General features: G+C 46.6%; 1 protein-coding gene across 1 annotated transcript in view; it reads right to left on the reverse strand.

Moving 5' to 3' along the window:
• LOC144114632 (cytochrome P450 4C1-like) overlaps positions 1–20,998 on the reverse strand; it is a 57,668-nt gene that overhangs the window by 26,868 nt on the left and 9,802 nt on the right. Inside the window, exons 2-3 of the mRNA XM_077648491.1 lie at positions 14,154–14,266; positions 12,720–12,805 (exon numbers count right to left, since the gene is read on the reverse strand). Of these exons, the coding sequence (XP_077504617.1) occupies positions 12,720–12,805; positions 14,154–14,266 (199 nt within the window). The remainder of the gene's footprint in view (positions 1–12,719; positions 12,806–14,153; positions 14,267–20,998) is intronic.

Raw genomic sequence — 20,998 nt, forward strand, 5'->3', positions numbered from 1 at the left:
TGTTCAAGTACGAGCGAACGCGTTGCTGCCAAAGGAGAGCTGCGCGCTGCGCTCACATGGGGAATTTTGACCTTACAGTCGAGGGTCGGAAAAGACCACGGAGGTTTCGACCATTTCCTTTGCCTTCGAACATTAAGGCCTAAAGAACTAAGAGTATTGAGTGTCAAGTAAGCCTTAGACTCATATCTCCTGCAGAACCGCTCGAGAAGGGATTGCCCAACTACCGTCTCTCATAGGCGGCCAAGATGCATTAGTAGTCTTTGAGAAGCGACAAGGCTAAGAGGTTTCGATAGAGACGCATGAAGTACTGCCTCATTCGCAGCCGCCTGAGGAACTCCAATGGCTCTTCTTAGGCTCTTTCTGTGGACAACTTCGAGATGTTCAAGTTGTGATGCAGAGGGGGAAATTAAAGGTAATTGATACATTATGCGACTGACCACCAGCGCTTCATGAAGTTTGACCATTGAAGAAGGATGGTGTCCCCATTGCTCACGTGCAATTCTACGGATCACACTGAGACGCGAAGATATAGATGAAACAATCGCGTCTACAGCTTTTTGCCACTGTAGACGGGAGTCAATAATGACGCCCAGGAAACGCGTGTGGTTGAATTGACGGATGCAAGAGTGACCGACGTCTATCTTCAACCGCGCTTGACGTCTTCCTACACCTGGAAACAGAATAAAGCTGGATTTTTCCACTGACAAAGACAATCCCGCACCTTGAAGGTAAACTTGTGCCGAAGGTAGAGCCTGTAGAGCTATCAGGGCTAATCGCTTGTGTTGGCAGCCAGTAATCGAAATACAAATGTCGTCGGCATATATTGACATACGGACTTGCCTGCAAATTTTGCAATGAATCGGGAAGGCCAGCCATTGCGACGTTAAAGAGGGTGGGGGAAAGAACACTTGCTTGAGGTACACCTCGTGATAGAAACCTTTCGGTGCTTAAGGTACTCCCTAATCGTACACGAACCGCACGTTCACTGAAAAACGTGTAAATGAATGTTAACATATGGCCCTGTATGCTCATGCCTTACAAACTGTTGAGAATTGAGCTCTGAAGCACGTTGTCATGAGCTTTTGCAACGAGAAGGAAAATGGCTAAGGTGGAAATGCCGACAGCTCTCTGGTGTTCAGTGTGACTCAACAAGTCTAAGACGCTATCTTAGGCACTAAGACCTCGGCGGAATGCTGTCATACATGTTGGCAGTGCCTTGCTGTGCTCAAGCCACCTCGATAAGCGTTCATTTACCAGTTTCTTCATCAACTTAGCTAGACAGGAGGTCAATGACACAGGGCGTTACGAGGCAAGGTCCGTCATGTCTTTGCCAGGCTTCAGTACTGGAACTACATGTGCCACCTTCCATGACGGAGGAACATCGCCAGTCTCCCAAACTCGACTGATGAAGTTTAAGAGCTCCTTCCTGAGTTCCAGGGGCAGATTATGCAGCATTTGGTTGGTGATACTGTCGAGACCTGGTCACACCGGCGCCGCAGGCCACTGAGCGCAGTCTGAAGCTCCCTAAGTGAGAACGGGACATCCATGATAGACCTGGAGGAAGAAGGTGGTGCATATATATCCATTCCAGAATTAGCACGCACAAGTGCGTCTGCAAATTCCTCTGCCAAACACGCAATAGGTTTTTCTTTGCGTATTCTAAGAGCTTCAAAGGGCTTTCAAGGGTGAGATTCTCCAGCAAGGCTGCCAACAACTCGCCATATTCTCGTCATCGGTGAGAACACAGTCAAACTAGCGCAGAATGAGGCCCATTGCGACCTGTACAGCTTGTTGGTGTGCCGTTGAATGGCAGAATTCAGCCTATTGAAGGTCGTCTTCAAGTCCTTGTCGTCCTTCTTCCGCATGAGCTGTCGCTCCGCCGTTCTTCTCGCTGCGCAAAGGTTCCCGAGTTTTAAATCCGGGGTCAGAAAATGATCACGTAACTTGACCGCCGTAGTTGCTGCCATGTTTCTAGAAATCATTTTTCAATAATATCACCAGAAACGCGTTCTAGGTGCTCTCTTTGTCCCAGTTGATCACATATTGCGGATTTTAATACCACGCATACGAAAGTCGGCAGCAAACACAAAAATCGGACAATGCTCACTTCCTATGCGGTCAGGCGCTGTTGACCACCTCACGCGGACGTCAGGTGAATGCAAATTCAGGTCTATAGCTGTCGCTGAGGCTGGAGGCTGGAAGAAATTGGGGATTTTGTCATGGCAACAACAGGTCCAAACTGTCAACAACGTCTACGAGTTTGCGTCCACGGGAATCCGTGTTCCTGTCACCCCAGACGGCATGATGGGCGTTGAAATCACCGCAGATGATTCGAGAAGCTGGGCAGCGGTCGCAGAGCTGCTGTAGAAACAAATCCAATGCTACCTTCTACTGCGTGGACACGTACACGGATGCAATAGAAAGGGTTCGAAAGCTGAGCTGTATTCTCACAGCCGCTAGCTCAATGTCATCCATGCAAAGATCGGTAACGCCTAAAGAAACATGTGGAATTTTCCTTCTAATATAAAGCGCGGCACATCCTGCAGAAAATGACTTTATGCTGCATTTTTTATGGGCGACATATCCAGTCAAACATTTCCCGCTTAGCAGGCCAGCTTGCGACAGGGCCAATACTGGAACACAAGTCTCTTTCAAGAATAGTTTTACTTCAGCTAACCGACTTAAAATCCCAGCGCAGTTCCATTGCAATATGAACGGCATTTTTCGGAGGATATTAGATCCATGAGGCTGAACACCATCCACATTAGATGAAAAGGAAGTTCGCTGCGAAGGTGTTAACCATGGACTCAAAAGAAAGCACCAGCTGTAAGAAGTTCTTCAGGTTACCAGGCGGCATCGCTGGAATATGTGAACGCAGGGCCCCTAACAAAACATGAAGAAGGTCAGACGCACCTTGATTTTTGAGCTCCTTATTTTGCGCAACGCACTCACTTACAACATCGACAAAAGATGGCGACGGGGACACACTCTTGGCCGCAGTAGCTGGTTTTCTTGTCACTTGTGCTTATGAGAGTCCCTCTTGCCATCGAGTCTGGCTGTGATCCGGTCGGTCAGAAACATGGACACTTTTTACTGGAGGTCGAACAACCGACTCGCACGCAATGGACCTTGGTGCCTTGCTGGACTCAGGTCTCTTAGGGGCATTGTTGGGTAACGCAACAACATCAGACTCCAACACTGGGAACTCGTCAAATGCTGGCACAGGCTTTTCAGTCGGTTGGTCTTTGGGACCAGCAATGAAGGATATTCGACGGTGCAGAGCGCTCACACGGAAGGGACAGCTTCTGAAACTCGCTGAATGAGCACCACCGCAATTGGCAAAAGGAAAATCGGCCTTGCAGGCTTTAAAGTCGTGGTCGCCACTGCACCGATTACAGCTTTGATCCTTTATGCAAATTTTGGCCACATGCCCAAACCGTTGGCATCTAATACAACGTGGAGGACCAACAGTGAAATAGGCAACTGCGTGTTTTGTGAATCACAACTCAATTTTTTTCGGGGCGCTCTGAGTTGGGCGCGAATGTCAGCACGATAGAATTGGTAGGTTTCGCAGCCCATTCCTTTTCGTGAGACTCCACAGGACGCACGGGTTGTTTCACGTGCAGAACACCTTGTGGTTTCAAGTAATCAAGTAGGTCGCTTTCTGAATACTACTTTGGTGCACCCTTAATAACACAGGTGTTCTTCATCTAGGAATGGGGCAACCGCACTTTGATGTCACCAATCTGAGAGCACTGCAGGAGCTGGTCAACCTGCTATGCTGTTGAGACATCCAGCTGAAGAACAACTAGCATGGTGAACCGACTATGAATTGGAGCTGATCCCAGCAGTGATTGAATGGCCGCGGAAAGCAAGATGGGATTCTTCCTTCGTAAACCAACCCCTTTCCCTGTGGGCACAACTACTACCGGCATCCAGCCCTTTCGTTGCTTGCGATGACTCACCAACTTGAAGCCCTCGTTTTCCACGTCAGCCATATTGGCCACTGACTCGTCACCGTCCACGAACGTTGACTCATCCCCACAGAACGATGAGGTCTCGCTGGACGGGTGGTCGCCTTCATGTTCTGGTTTCTCCACGGCCTGGGAAGCCACGGCCGCCTGTTCCGAGCCAGCCTCCTTAGATAGAGTGGTCCCTTTAGACATGCCGGCGCCGGTGCAGCCGTACTCTTCCCATAGGGACAGTACCGCCTTGAAGATGCAGCCGTCCTCGAATATTGAAATAAAACTAGGTAAATTAGGCACAATTAGGTTAATAACTAGAGCTGAGGTGACAGTAGGTAGAAAATGTCTTCGTATTCCTCCCTCTCTCACCCACGACAGCTTCCTGCCAGAGCCCCTTTGTTTCTGAATGCATTAGAAGGCAACTGCAGCTCAATACAACACACTTCGTTTGTTGCATTTATTGTGGGATAAAGTGCACATTTTCGACGCCTTGCATTCTATTATGTGCAATCTGGATGTTGGGCTTATATGGCCTTTGCGCGACTGAACACTGGGAGACGTAGTGTGGCAGATGAGCACTCACATCATGTTTCGTGTCATGGATGCTGCCATAGTCGACCGCATCTCGAAAACAAAAAAAAAAATCTATAAGAAAGATACTACTGTCAGGAACGAAGAAAAGTTTACGTTCCGTTTTTGAGCGCTGCATGGATACGTCGCGTGAAGGGGTGTGAGCTGGTCGAGGAGTTCACGGGTGGAAGGGCTCCACCCGCTGAATGCGTTTGCTATCCACGCTCAATATTTTTCTCAGGGCCCCTTCGAGGGCCATGATCACCGCCTTGGGAGATAGCTGCGTGCTCTGCCTGTGTGATTGTGCATGGCTTCGAAAGTCGAAGTTGCTTTACCTACCGACTTACCTGGAGGTAAGATTGTTTGTTGCACACGAGGGATGGCAAGTTGGAAAAGTGCTCTAAGTTTTTGATCGCCTTCATCAACAGTAAATATAATAAATAAAGGCACTGGTAAGCCATGCAATGGGCCAACCTGTGCTTTCTGATAAATCGCAAATGTTGTTATAATAGAAAGTGTTCAAAATTAAGCTTTACAGATTTCTTAAAATTATGCACTGAGTGGTGCATGAAATCCACCTCTGCACATAAGTTATGCTGCTATAGGGACAGAAAGTGAAATAATAGGCGTGACCGTCACGCACCTAATTAGCTTAAATTGATAAATTAACTTTCTGATGACTCCATTAATTGGGGATATTTATATGGAAATTGCGAGGCAGTCATATTCCTAAACAATTCCATTTTGCAGAATTTTCCTAGCAGTCGCTTGTTTCCTGAATTTCGCGTCCAAATTTTCAACTCAACCCGCGCAATTGCGCATGCAAGGCGGTGGCGATCGGCGCGAATCTCCTACCAGCGTGACGGGGCGCCTTCTTTGCTAATGACGTAGAGCGCCTGGTGAAGCTGATAACTGTTTACCTTACAATTTCGGTTATCACGATGAAAAAATAACCTCGATGCAATAGCTCCGTCACACAAGGGAGGAGTTTTGCGTCGGCTGCCACTGCCTTACATGCGTATTTACGCGAATTCAGCGGAAAATTTGGGGGCGAATATCTTGGAACACACGTGCTCTAGAACGATTCCACCGAATGAATCAGTCTAGCAAAATGACAACCTCTATAATTCCAATATGAAGATTTACACTAGTTGCAGTGGACAAAAAGTTCATTAATATATTTTAGTTAATTAGGTGCGTGGCGGTGTCAGTTATCATCTGACTTTGTGCCCTTTGGCAGCATAACTGCTATGCACAGGTGGTTTTCACGCTTCACTCAGCGCCTAATTTTAAGAAATCTGTAAAGCTTAATCGGACCTTACCATTAGCTGCATATCACAGCTAGCCAAAGGTGAGGTCCGGTCGGCAACAACCGCCCAATGACTGTGCTGCTTCTACGGATGCATGATAGCCGCGGGTATGTCTGACTGATCAGTGAGAGAGAACTAAATTGACACTAAATGAACCGCGGAAACTGGACAGCTTATAGAATACGGCCCCTGCAGGACCTTCGATGCCGGCGCTTTAAGAACGTAAAGACAAAAGCTTTCGGGACAGTGTCCGCGAACTCAGCCACGGTAGGGCTCCGTACTCAATGCGGCACATATGCCGGCAGCCAGAGCCAGAAACGCGCGGCGGAAACACAACAAGAACTCTCACACACACTACTCGTAAATGCGCTGCAGATGGGCTGGTGTGCACTCAGAAGAAAAGCCTACCAGACGCCGCTCCCTCCCGCAGCAGGATTTGTGCGCACGCCCCAGCCCTCACCCGCTCCCTCTCGCCTTCGCCAGGCGGTTGGCGCTCCCCGGTTATTATTTAAAAAAAGGAGAGCTGTACGTCACGTGGGCTGCGCAATTGAGCGTATGCTCACAGGTGGCACAATTCTGTCGTCACTGTGGATCTCTAAGGCTACCTCTTGAAGAAGAATGCAGTGATTTCAGTTCGCAAACAATACAAAACTTCATAATTATATTCTCTCTATGATCCTGCTCAAAGAAAAGAAGTTGTAATCTCATTAACAGAGGCCAACGTGGGGGTGAGAGGGGCACATTCATGAGAAGCATTACAACGGTAAGTGGGAATAAACTACTGCAGGTACTGGGGCCCATAGACTACTTGGTTCGGCGCACCTGCTGCGTCCGTCACACGAATGTGCTGTTGCACCAGCGCGCCGAAGGCACTCGGCAGAAGAGCAGGCCAGGAAAATGCAGTAAGGCAGCCACAACGCTCGTGATCAGCACGAGGCGAATGAAGGACAGGAGCTTTGTGGCGGTGTGGTACGGTGGGGAGAAGAGAGGCGTCATGAGTGCGTAAAGCTCGTGTTGTCAACGGCCTTGGCGTAGGGTAGTATGGACGCGTTTCCTCCCCCAGCATTGTCCTGGCGACAACTGCCCATCAGAGAGTACAACCAAGGCTTTTCGTCCGTAACCGCGATGTGCATTTCGCCCAGAAGGTTGTTGGCGAACAGCGCTTAGCGATGTTCGCCCAGAAGTTTGTTGGCGAACAGCGCTTAGCGATGGCTGTAGTAGCCCAAGCTTCTCTTTGTTTGCCGGTGGACTTTTCACCGTAGAAAGCCGTTGTCTTCGCGCGGCTGGGGCTAGGGCACTGCTTGTCTTGCCCGGGAAATGTTCTGTTACGCCCGGAGTAAAGCATTATCATGTAGCTTTTTTTAGTGTGATGAGTCACTCATCGGGTGATTCTACGGCTGCGGCACCGCACAACTAGAAGGCGCAGACTTCACTATTAGACATAGCCAACCCATGTCCTGTAACCGGGAGTTTAAGATATTATTTCGCGATTTTATTATGCATTTATTAAGTGCGTGCGCATTGACGTTGTATGCGTGTCTCAGTAGCGACTACGTTTTCTTTAGCCAGTACCGAAGGCGTAGCGCATCAATCTCGCTGTGTCAGCGACAAGCCCGTTGTGCCAACCATTTGTGCGGGCAGGCACTTTCCTTTTTTTTCTCACTCTTTCTAATATACGTCCCAGCGACACGTCCAGCTCAATTCAGCTGAAATGGTTCGATACTGTGAAAGAGGTGCGACGAAATTTTAGAAGGCAGCTCATGTACAATGGGAGCGCAGGTAGTTAACCGAGTACCTTAGGAAGAAGGGGAGTAATGTTTTTTACAATAGGAGAACTGTTTACCATTAGTGAAAAACCTAACTTTCAGGAGCACCAAAAATATTTGTCCTGCTCTGCTCTGCTTTCCTGTTCCGCGTGCCTGGCCCGCGCCTTGCAGCAGGTTTCAAAAAAAAAAAAAATTCGGCCAGCGCCTGATCGGCGTTGTAGGCACCCAAGACCCTCGTGTTGCTGATCGATAAGTGTTTGTACATGGCTGCTTTTTTCTTGTTTTATGGTTTATCGGGGTTTAAAGTTAAAAAGCGACTCAGGCTATGAGGGACGCCGTAGTGGAGGGCTCCGGAAATTTCGACCACCCGGGGTTCTTTAACGTGCGCTGAGATCGCACAGTACACGGGCCTCTAGAATTTCGCCTCTGTCGAAATTCGACCGCCGCGGCCGGGATCGAACAGGCGTCTTTCGGGTGAGCAGCCGAGCGCCATAACCACTGAGCCATCGCGGCGGCTGCTTTTTCCTTGTATTTGAATACATGGAATACAAGTTCTTTTCTTACTTTAGCTATCTTTCGTTTTGCTTGAAAGCACGATTACTCCATGCGAGTACGTTTGCTGTTGTTGTGCTAACACACATGCAGCTGCGCCCCGTTCTGTGCTCCACCATGGAATGCACTAACGCAGCTTTCTCAGCACCTATGTACGAAAGATGAGAACAGGCCTTCAAAACAAGGGAGGCACGTTCAACCTGGTCTTCAGCTGCAGTCTCTCCCTCCTCATCAGACCAACGGCACTCTGAGAAGAAATACTTTCGGCGTGTCGTAACGAACCAACTTCTGGCAGCTTCGGCTTTTCCCTGACACTAACTAGAGTCGGCCTAGCATTATAGTGGTCTAGGTGGGTTGTTACTATCAAACGATACGTACAGAGCTGTCAGTAATGCCAGCGCCGGAAGTCACCGCTATTTAAGCCTTCAGGGTCTCTGCAACCTATCCTGCTACCTATAGCGCACCATTCGACCAAGTCGACATGGACCTCCTTGGGACTTCTCCTTTTGTCCTCGGCGGGCAACTGATCGATGATCGTCGCAGCTGACTACCTGACCCATTATGCCAAGGTGAAGGCGTGATAAGGTGGCAAAACCTGAGACGAGATCTTACCGTGTGTCACACCCGCATTTAATACCGTACATTCTGGCCTCTTCACACCGTCTCGCCTCGTCTTCCGAGACGTTCAAACGGCACTGGACGCGATGCTGCCGCGCGCTGACGATGACAGCTACACCCGACACTAACCAGTTTGCTCAGCATGCACAGGAGGCTCGTGAACTGCCCTGTTTACAAATCGGGAGCCAATGGGACGGTGCGCATGTGCCGTTGTTACCTTTGCCAAAGAGAAGTCTGCTGCAATGCCGACGACCAGGTTTGGGTGTCGGCCTCTGTGTGCCGGCAAGTGCTACTTGAAAATCTTCTGAGCAACTACTGCGGACACTGCAGAATCTTGCGCCGCACCACTGGCATCAGTTAAGAAGTTCATTGAGAGAGCCCGTAGCAAACGCGGAGCCGACAGCGCCGCTCTGAGAATATGCAAGTTGTGTGCATGAAACTGTACCTTTCTATTCTGGTTAATTCTTTTCTCCTTTTCTCTGACACTTATTACCTGGAAAGTGTTGCGTCTACCATTCGTATTCCCCTCCCCCTTCCCCCCCATTTTTTTAAGGAAGCAATGTAAAGTGGTGCTGGCGAAGCAAGACAGATTATCTGGGCTGTTAGCGCGAACGAACACTGCAAATATCTTCCGATAACTCTAAAAAATCTTCGTTAGACACCGTGAAAAAATATTCAAACTACCATAACAACACGCCTCATCCTTCCTATTCTTGTCTTTGACACAGCACCGCATTAAAACTGGTGAAAAAGTTTCGGGGCGGTGGAGGCAATGCAATACAACGTCGACGAGATATTGCAACGTCGGGGGAAACAGACTTGGCGAGGCCGAGTTGTGACGTGCAAAAGCCTACTATTTCTATCCGGTAGGTAGCGGCCGTCTTCAGTTTGATTACGCACTCACTTCCTTAGGTGCCTCGATAAAATTACTAAGCATAGGCACGAACGTAAAAGGAACCTTTGAAACATGCGCAGTGCCACTGGTGTGAACAGCCTAGTGCATACGTGAGCAACCCTTGCTGTGCTAATCACATTTTCAGAAATTCATTTTTTTATTGCGTTCGAGCTATTCATTTTCTCAGCGCGTACGGGATACCGCCAAAATTTTCCGAGTGCTGCTTCAAAATATTTCTCTTTTTACGAGTTCCAAACGCCCAGTCTGGTGACATCCACGAAAAGCCCCTAATAACTGTGTTATCCGTATATCGGATTTCCACAGAAGATTAACGAGATGGAGGGCGCACTCATTGCTATAATTGTTTGTTGCGAAAATGTGAATGAAAGAAACCTATGTCTTCCGTTTTTGCAGCTGCCCACACAGCGCGTTATATTGTTTGCAACGGCACTCTTATGCACTGCCATTCAGCATCGGCAAATTTTCAAGAACTCATCCGCTCAGGTACTGGTTTCTAACTTGTCTCATATTTATAGCGTGGTGTCCTTTTTTTAGAGCGAAAACTCTACTTCATGATAAAAGCTGCAAAAGCCATTTCCCTGCTGAAGACTGACCTTGAATAAATAAAATAAATATCGCCGCAACTAGATTTCGAACCCGCGGCGGCGTGAAAAGATCAGCTTCGCTGGCCTCTGCATGAGAGCACCGTGCTACCGCCGAAGCTGCTGCACACCATCGCGCTCTCGCTCCGTGGTCTTCATCAACTTATACTACTATCGAACTAACATCGTCCCCAGATGTGCCACAGACCAAGCAAAGAAAATGAACCCTTGGGACAACCAGGCTAAACACGTTTTCTCACCTCTACTAGGTGTAACTACGTTAAAACCATACCGTTTTTTTCGTATTGCTGCATATATTGTGCCTTTATGCACATGTGTTGATTGTTTATAACAGCATTAATATCGCACTGCATTTACGTGCTGACTAGATTGATAGCCGCTCCAGTTTTTTTTTGTTTCCTATTAGTTTGCGCCTAAACATGTTTTTATCTTCTTCAGTATTAGTATTCTCATCTCATCTTTCCTGTTTGTTTACCTTCACTTGTTTTTATAATCTTGTGTTGCAGCTACCCTAATACGTTCGTTTCTGTTTTGATTGTGCTTTTTGTATATTATGCATGTTGTGGGGACTGCCACGCCGTCCCCCTTTCTTGACTTTCCCGCGATGCACCCTGCAGCAACAGCCTCGCCTCGTCGGGGCGCGCCACGTGACTCTCCCTGGTTAACTTTACAAGAGAGGGCGCTGGAGTCGCAGCGGGAGAGGCTGCTTGCAGCGCGTGCGCGGGTACAGCATCCTCTTGGGCTGGGGAACGCCGTCGGGAGTGGACGCATCGCCCTCGGCGCTCCGCTCTCCGCCATCGGGGCGAGGCCTTGTGGCGCGAACCGTTCTCCCGCATCTCGTCCCATCCTGCCGCGCAGTATCCCCTGCCCCTCGCGTGGGCGCACATTCGCTCGTAATTTTGCTGGTGAGCCGGACGACCTCGATTCCTCTGCGTATTTTGTTGCTAGCTGGCGTTATTGTTACTGTAGCAATAAATGCCTTGTTTGTGTCAGCCAGTGTGTCGTTCTTTTGTTCCCCCAGAACAAGGCCCGCCGGGGTCGGCGTGCGCTCGGTAGCGTACGCAATCACGGGGTGGAGTCCGGCGAATTTGAACTGTGTCAGCCACGGTTACATGGGGAAAAACGTGTTTATCTCCCCTATTAAAACCCCCTAATGTATGAATACCGCCCCCCGTCCCCAGTACCCTATGTAATAGCAGCAGCAGTAGACTGCCCTCTAGGCCCAAAATGCACTGTTTTGCTTGTTGAGAGCGACTGCTTGAGGGACCAATTGTAGCTGTGCCCCTCGCTCTTCTCTCTTTCCCTTCTTATTCAAATCATCCCTCTTCTCCAATGCAGGGTAGCCAACCACAACGCCCTTCTTGTTAACGTTCCTGCCTTCTTTCTTCCGTCTCTCTCTCTAGGACCTTTAGGGACATTTTGAATAACTAAATAAATTATTTAAATCAGGAGGAGTTATGTGAATTTTTTTGCATTTTAGCGTTCGGCCATAACAGTAACCGACCAGATTATTGCCATGCCGTGTCTATTAAGAAACTGACTACTCAGTCAGTCTTCCAAGTTTTAGCAATGATATACTAGAGGTGTTTCCATTTAGTCTTACTTCTTTGAGTTTGATTTTCCAGAAATACATTAATTATTACTGTGGCTTAATCGTATGCCAGCGTACCTTCCGCTTTACATATAGGTTGTCATGATATTCCTGACTTTGGTAAAGCGCGAAAGCCAATTCCAACTAACGTACAGTGGCATGCAGCGAGAATGCAGAAAAACATAAGGTAGGTACTGTTTATTTCAAGTAAAGAGAGTTTGTAAAACACCTCTTTTACTGTTGTTCATCATTTGCTATTGCCCCTCCACGGCCGCGCCTCGCAACGCCAGTCATCACTGGACTGGCCTATGCGATGGTCGTTGAAAAGAACTGGTACTCTATCTGGCCCTAAACAATTAGGCCAAGTAGTAGTTGCGTCACGACGCTCTTTTGTTGTTAGCGATTCCAGATCAGAGGTAATAGCACCACATGTGCCGCTGCTGTGCAGTAGTGCGTAATTGCAGCGCAGCCCACACTGCCAATTGAGCTCCGTAGGAGCTCAATTACGTGGCTGCTTTTCTGAGAGGCCCAGCCGCATCAAAGCAGTTTCTACAACTATTCAAACTGCCAGCAGTGTGTCCAACATTATATTGCCTAGTGTTTCCTTAGCTCATTACAGGAACAAAGCTCGGGTAGAAGTGATCGAAGCAATAACTGCGCCCTCGTACTGGTAATTAGGGCGCGTTGGATGGATTTAGCTATCTTATTAACTCTGGAACGCTTGATTTATAGAAAGCTATGCTGCAGCTTAGTGGAGGTGCTTGCCCTGCGTAATCGCACAAATGCATATAAGAGCAGCATGAAAAAAATCAGACTCCAAACACAGCACCTTGTCAGCAGTCCTTCCCCGAGGACAGGGCCGAGGAAATGATACTGTCCAGTCTTTGAGAGGTTTACACTGCTCGAAAGCAGGGGCTGCAAAAAGAATAGAGAAAACAAAAAGGCGAATTGGTTAAGAATATTATAAATAAAGGACTTTTAAAAATAGAATGCACAGCACCACAGGACAAGAAAGAAATGAAGTCCTGTGGTTGCGCTATGTTTTCTGTTCTCAAAAATGTGTGAACTTGCCCCACTTGCTGCCTTGGCAAAAAAACAAAACAATGTGCGTGCAATTTTGGAACTTTAAAGAAAAACAACAGAAGGCAGATAGCACGTCACGTTTAAAGCAACGTGGCTTTATCTCTTAAAAGATTACAACCTTCCCCACTGATATAGGTTTGTCTGAGCCCTCTGCTTAGTACAACCTGACAACATAACTGGAATAATGCACACCTTTTATGACTTATTAAATTTGCGAGAAAGATTTCTCTCAGCAGAGGTGATCTCCCAAACCAGTGTCTTGATGTGCCAGGTATGCTGTAAATGTTCGCATTTAGAATGCAGCATACGCTTGCTGTGCTCACACGCAAGCACTTACGTGTAATGGATACGTGTTTAAAATGTTCCCAAGACTTGGGCGATAATTTCGCCAATGTATTTTAAAATTTTGATCATTAATAGGAGTAACATCAAACCTTCTCCATTGCTTTTACGTGAACAAAGATATAGCGAAAAAGTGGATCTTTTGGTGAGGCAATCATATGGATTAATGAAACAATGCATTTCACTGAATGAAGGCGTCCAGTAGCAATGATGGAGGGAAATTTCAATAACAGTGACAGTAAAGTGAAGCAATGACACCGTGCAGCCTGCGCACTCTGCAGTCTGCAAGCATGGCACCTGCAACATGCAACCGGCGGACACACACAACATCTCAAGACTGGCCGTAATGGCTATTTACTGTGGCAAAAGTGAGCTAAGAAACCGTAATTGATGCTTAATTGGAAGCCTTTTTATTCTTCTGAAGGCAGACCTGTTCCGCCTTTAATTTATTTGCAACATGCTGCCATAACTTTACTTCCCACGTTTCCCACGACCTTGAGACATCACGTGCGGTGCTGTGGCGCGCTGCACTGCGCACGCCATGAAAAGGTTGGGGGCTTCGATCCCCATCAGGGATGTGTTTTCTTTGCCCGTTTTTCTCACTAACCAAACAATTAAACTTTTACATGTATAGTTAAAACTAATAATTTAAAAAGCACGTCAGGATCCTTCGTTTTCAGCAACTGGTGGCTTTTTTATATGAAGACGAATCCGCATAAATCCGCGTCTCAAATGCAAGGTGACGAAAATACAGCCAAAGCGATGATGCAGTGTATGCCGCTACATGTGAACGCTTGCAGCGGTGTGACAGTCGGAATTTCCCACGAGGGCAACGTACCTCCACCGTGTGGGCGGCGTGTAGCACCACGAAAGGCTGCATCCCTATCCAGAAGTGGAAGATGCCCTCTTTGCTTGTGAGCTCCGCGAACCCGTTGAAGCCCTCGTACATAACTGGAAGGCAAGGAAGCGCAGTTACCTGTATGCCGCATGAATGAACGGCACATGCAAAATTGATAACGCTTCAGCATGGGAAGGGTTATTAGCTGAGACCTAGTTTTCAGTGCACAATGTTGCTACTTGGCCAGGTGTACACAGTCGCCTTTCTTTACACTTCTTAGTTGGCCGACGCAGTTAAGAATAATCCTAAGATGGGATGGGTCTTCGCGAAACAGACGCTATCTGGCCACTCAGATATTTTCGATTCTTGGCCAAATTTCTGTAGTTTACACCGCTGCACATTCGACTTATTTTTTTAAATTGTAATGCTACTCATGCCTTCTACCATGGCTATTATTGTCGCCATTCCTATCATTCCTGCTAAATTTGTTCTTTCACTGAATTATCAGTCCAGTGGGTCTCAGACATTGCAGCTGCCGTTACCTACGAGAATTTACTTCTTTATCGCGTTCTAACCACAAGCGTTGCAAAACTACCGGATAAGGGTTTACAATGTTTTTTTAAAGCGATGTTTATTGCCTCAGGGCACAAAGGCTATGAAATGAGGGATGATGAGGATGTTTAAATAAATGAAAAGAGGTTGGCTGATCTAATGAAATCAAGTAGTGAACGATAATATGGTCCCTATGTCCAAGCGATGTAGGAATCCGGATTGGTCGTTGAGAGACCCACTGCCGCCAGGTGCCGAATTTTCGTCGGCTTCAGCGCCGGGCAAACCCACAACAGGTGGGGGATATCCGCCTCCCTATCTCTGATCTTGCAGACTGGACACCCGGGGCGGGGTTATAATTCTTGGAAATGCGGCCACTTGCGTGCCACGGCTGGAGTTAGGGCAACCGCGACCCTCCTCTGCATCCTCCTCTGCACGGTTAAGACCACGGGGGAGGGTTACCGCACACGGAGGGATTAGAGCACGTGTGTGGCGCTGGAGGTGTTCCTTTCTTGTTAAAAGGAGGGTGGCGTCATTCAGAGTGAGGACTCGAGGCAAAGGGAGGTTGGGGTCGAAAGGCGGGTCGCAGAATCTGCGCGGCTTTGTGCGCTCAGAAGGTCACGCGGGACCCACTCAATATGGATTTGCCGCGGGATGAATGCCGCTAGACGGGGGATGTCTTGGCAGATTTCTGGGGTGTGACTGCCACGTCTTAGTAGGTGTGTGACGTGAAGGGCGTCGGTGCGAATGACAATGCGGGCCGTAGGTAGCATGGGAATGGCTGCACAGAGCAAAGTGTCTCTTGAACCGCAAGCAGCTCTGGTTCGTCTTCCTAGATCGGTTACTAGTTTGCGTTAAAAGTTCAGACTGAGGTCACACTTTTTGGCGGGAATTCTCTGGAAATTGGTTCCCAGAGAATAAATAAAGTTCAAGACTGAAAACGGCTCGAAAAACGGGACAAGATAGAGAGAAGCAACACACACAGCCCCGAACTTACAACTCAGTGTATTTCATGCGAGAGCGCAATAAATACAAGAAGTACACATAAAAACTAAAAGAGCACAATGATATAAGATTGATACTATTTCAGGACAATATCTAAAAAGGCTATCTCTTTTCTCGATAAGCGAAGAGACGGCACGCTCAAGCATTTGTCACCTCTCGTGTGCATGACGAAAGCTTCATACAGTTCTCGTTTTTGTAGGCTTGCGTACGTGCGCAGCACTTTGCTTTTGTTGAACTTGGGAGTGCATTTGCATGTTGTCACATGCTTAGCGAGTGTGATCCCTCTGCTTACTCTGACATCATTAGCGTGCTCTCTCAATCTGTCATTTAAGCAGCGGCCAGTCTGGCCAACATAAGTGGCACCGCATGACAGAGGGATTTCATAGATCACCTTGCATTGGCAGTCAACATATTGCGTAACGTGCTTAGAGCTGCAGGATTCTCGCTTTTTCTCTGTCCCGTTTACTTTCCTGCACAACCTGCGCAATTTGTTGGGTGCCGAAAACACTACACGCACACTGCCTCGTCCCGCAATCTTTTTCAGCCGATGGCTGACGCCATGGACATAAGAGATGGCCGCTGTCTTGATCAAACTTCGCTCAGGCTTGTGACCATGGAATAAAATATTCCATGGTCACAAGGAGAGCAAACTGTTTGCCACAGCCACGGAGCACAAAGGAGAGGAGAAAGCGTTTCGCCACAGATAGCAACTATATAATTGGAGTGGTGAGAATCTTAGTGTTTGGTTAAGCGGCGGACGACAGAAAACTTTTCTTTATTTTGAACGAAGCATGGAGCTGCCAGTGTCTAACGCGGTGTGATACAGTGCGAGTTCATAACTAATCCAGCCTCGGTGCAAAATTCCAAACGAAACAAGCTACTGGTCCAGGACGCGGGAGCTTGTAAGGCTTTCTGCACGGACGTTGATGCACTCAGTACAGCCGTTCACTTGCAACAATTGCTTACGGAACCGTACGTCCTTTACTAGAAAGCCGTTAATTCGTAAAGACGGAGTTATCGTGACACAGCGCACCAGAAAAGAATAAAAAAGAAATACGGCCTTTTCCCACGTTAAAGCTAATCAACCATCGTGCTTCCTGTTAAAGTCCTTCGTTGCTTTAAGGCATTCTAACTTTTGCTTATTTCTCCTGTTCGGAAGTTTGAAGTAACTGCCTTTTGGAGTGGAAAAAGAAATGAGCTAAAATACGGTGACAGTATACATAACAGAATCGTGGTGAAGCGCTGCAAACTTTTCAGAGTGAACGGCCACTAACTTACCCAATCTTTTATCCTGTTAGTCATAGAGGTTTATTACTTTTTCTTCCCTGCATGTTTGGGCATAACACGCTGTGTGCATTTGCTAAACAAGGTACACAGAGGGCAAGAACAGAGCGCTCACGTAAGTGGTTAATGTGAAGGCACTGCCCAACATGCACGGTAATACTGTATAACCAAAGCTCTGTTAATCGATTTAGCCTAGAGCATTCTTCATTTAACTAAAAAAAAGATGAAAATTAAAAAAATGTGAAACACGAGCAGAAATCTTTATCAGCAGATATTTGCCATTTAGGGCCCTTTCACAGGTCACGGGCAAATTTCATTATCGTTGCTTAACTATGGCGCATACTGTCTAAGACAGCGATTGAAGTAAACATGAGCGGTTCCAGGTCCACTTGCCGCTGCCACGTTTCTATATTTTCTTGTTCTTTCTTAAAGGCCACAAAAGCTGCGCTGAGTCTTTTTGGCTGACATGAAAACTGATGTTATAAAGTGATGGAAACTGTCGATGGCCCTTTCTCATTTCGCTATTTCGTACGCAACGACTCATCGTGAATCACGATGCGAAATAGTTTCGACACTATTTTTGACGGTGTGGTTTAGGTTTGGAAAAATATCGAATCAAGTACACACAAAGCAACATTTTTGTGACTTAGCTATTCTTTACACCATAGCGCGTAAAAATGACCACAGTGCGGCTGGAAGAGCAGTAAGTAAATGCTATACGGGAATATTCGTGAAAACCGCGCTATAAAACAAAGGCAAACCACACCTGGTCTGTGACTCTGCACTGGGCACCTTGTTCGGTAAATGGAAACCATAGCACTATGCAGAAAAATAGAAACCCTAAAATAAATTCAGTGGCCTTTTGAGATTTAACACCATGTTCTGTTGTTATTCATGGCGTTCCTATCATTCCTAGCAAAAAAATTACGGGCTTACTTGAACAAATTCTAAGTATTTTTATACTCAGCTCTTGAAACAAAAGGAAGGAACAAAGAGGACAACACATGCGCTAAAGTGCATGTGCTGTAGCGCATATGTTGCCTTCTTTGTTTTGTCCTAGCGTTGCAGACCCTACAATTTTCGTCTTGAGGAGCCAACTTGCTCAAACAGTTACCTTGACGCCTTGAATTTTTGCATCCGAGATATCTTTCGTTGACACGAAAATGGAACACTGCACTCTAAGCTATTTTTCGTCCTTTCAGGAGCAACAAAGACCATTAGCATCCGAAGACAAAGCATGGTCAGCGAAATGGCTAACTGCGGAACAAGACAGACCTGCGCATAATTCAAGGGCTAAATGTTAAGCCTTCAGTAGCATAGAGACGAACGGAGGGACAAACGACCTCATTTTTAGTCCCCGCTCTCTTGATCTGCTCTGCATACGTCACCAGCTTTGATGGCATGTTTACTCTTTATGAAATTGTGTCCTTTTGTAATCGAAGTCAGCGAGAGTAAGCAGCAAGTGAGCAATATAATGAGACAAGGTTCTCCATGGACAAGAGTACCGTCGCAATCCGCCCGCAAGCCAAAACTACTGCTTCAAGAAAAGCTTAGTGCAATCGGAGCAATCGGCAGCTGAGAATTCGTCGTTATGTATGCACGACGCTTTTCGAAACGTATATGGAGGTGAGTTACGTTGTGCGCGCAAAGGATATACGCAGTTTCATTTCGTTGCTGTAAGTATAGGGTTTTACACAGTCTTGCAGCGAGACGGGCTCAGCAATGGCAAGCGGTCGGTCGTCGTCGCGGCCCCGTGCACTCGCCGGGCACAACATCGCCATGCTCGGCGGAAGGACGCGACCAGGCACCCGCGGTGACTGCGGGAAAAGAAGGCCGCGCCGATACGCTGCCGGGCAATGTCTCCAGATGGCGCGGAGTGGCATAGCCAAAGCATACAAAATCTGTAGCCCAAAAATAGCCACCCATGCAACTAGGCCAAGAGAGTTAAGAGCCAAACAGTAGCCAATGTTGTGGTTACAGAATTGCCGTCACATCAGGCATTGAAAAGTGGTAGGAATATTTTTTTCATTTGCAATTTAAACTCCAAACACAATAACCCAAAACAGGTCAGGGGACAGAGCAGAAAGCGAAGGATAATACATATGCGCCAGGTGATATCCTTCTAGCATGACTACTCGTACGTGACTGCGCTCTTCAATTTTTGCGAGAAGAACCTGCTTGGCTCAAAATTTCTGCAGCAGCCATCATACTCCTTTAAACCACATCGCACGTGGTTCTAAAGTACGCGCTCTTAGTTTGTTTCGGTGATCTGCCCGGCGTTTGACACTGGCACCGACTATCATCGTTCGAGAATGAAAAAACCACACATTGCACAAATAATAGCCATACGTTCAATAAGCCGCGACTGGGCTACGCTTATCTCTCCCATGCTATATATACCCATTATATAACCCACGTATTAGGAAGGCTGAATCCGTTGTAGCAGTGGTATGAAAAACGAAATTGCCTCTTTGCAACCTTGCAACCATCATTTTTTTTAGATCGCCGCTACAAAGGATTGATATTCTGTTCTGAGACATTTTACAAAGAGCGCTGAAGAAATAATTTGCTCTGAATTTCCACAGCGTACGATACCTTATGGCCACAGAACATGACCACAAGCCATTTGACATTACTTTTCTACTTGGACTTCTCAGCCTGTTGGAAACGCGCTTGTTAGACCGGTATGTTGAGCCTGTCGTTTCCCCGAGAACACATTTCGGCCAGATGATGCTCGAGCTGAAGGACTTTTCGATGAAAGTGACTTCCCGCCGGATTGGTTTTCCTTTTTGATGTGTTCGATCTCCTGACTTGCCGCCCTTTTAGTTGTGTTTAGTTGTGTTTCCTCAGCGCAGCAACCAGTATATATATAGCACCAGGCCATATATATATATATATATATATATATATATATATATATATATATATATATATATATATATATATATATATATATATATATATATATATATATTATAACATCTATATATATATATTATAACATCACCAAAAATTGAAGAAACATAACAGGATTTAATTCACGACGTTGTTTCTTCAATTTTTGGTGATTTTATATTATATTGACCAAATCAGCTGCCAGAAATCACTTTTGGTATATATATATATATATATATATATATATATATATATATATATATATATATATATATATATATATATATATATATATATATATATATATATATATATATATATATATATATATATATATATATATATATATATATATATGCTTTGCGCGTCTCAGAAATCGTTCTTCGTTCTCGGTTATAAAACATTTCGAGGGTATCCTTTGTTGACGGGAAATAAGAGAAATCTTCACTACGTCATTTGTAGACCGAGTGGAATCAGCGTCACTCACAATACAATGTCCAAGCAACTTCGGACTCGCACGCCCGGCTGCGTTGGGCGAGGTAAGAGAAGAAATCGAATAGGATTTCTCAATGATTGAACAGCTGGAATGAAAAAAGGCTTTCAAGGTTTCAAAGTGCACAATCCAGCAGCGGGCTGCGTTACACCGTTGTTTTTAGTAGAGCGTTGTTACGCCTGACACTCGGCTGATTTGTACTAGTGCATTCGCCAATTACAGTGCAGAGCAATGCTGGCTTGGGTTGTTTCTGCTATGAGTGAGCACACGCCGTCGGATCTACCAAAGGGCGCTCCCTATCTGCTCGGTTTTGTATTACTGCTCGGGACTGGTCATTTGTAGTCTCATAAGAACCGCTCTAGCAGGACCTTCGATCGAATGTTCAATAGGGAGCCGTGTGTTCCAAGATCGTCTTTGATTGTTTTCTTTCACCTTAAAACACATCTATACCCTACGAGTAGACGCTAATAAGGGAGCATATCGGTTTAATTCACATGGGTTATTTTAATTAAATAAGCAGGCACTTTTGCTCTTCGTCTCCAACCAAACGCGGCCAGTGCGGCCTTGAACCCGCGAAATCGCACTTATTAAAAACAAAAAATAATTGCTACGCCTTGAA

The sequence above is a fragment of the Amblyomma americanum genome, chromosome 1 (assembly GCF_052857255.1).
Source record: "Amblyomma americanum isolate KBUSLIRL-KWMA chromosome 1, ASM5285725v1, whole genome shotgun sequence".
In the NCBI taxonomy this organism is placed as follows: domain Eukaryota; kingdom Metazoa; phylum Arthropoda; class Arachnida; order Ixodida; family Ixodidae; genus Amblyomma; species Amblyomma americanum.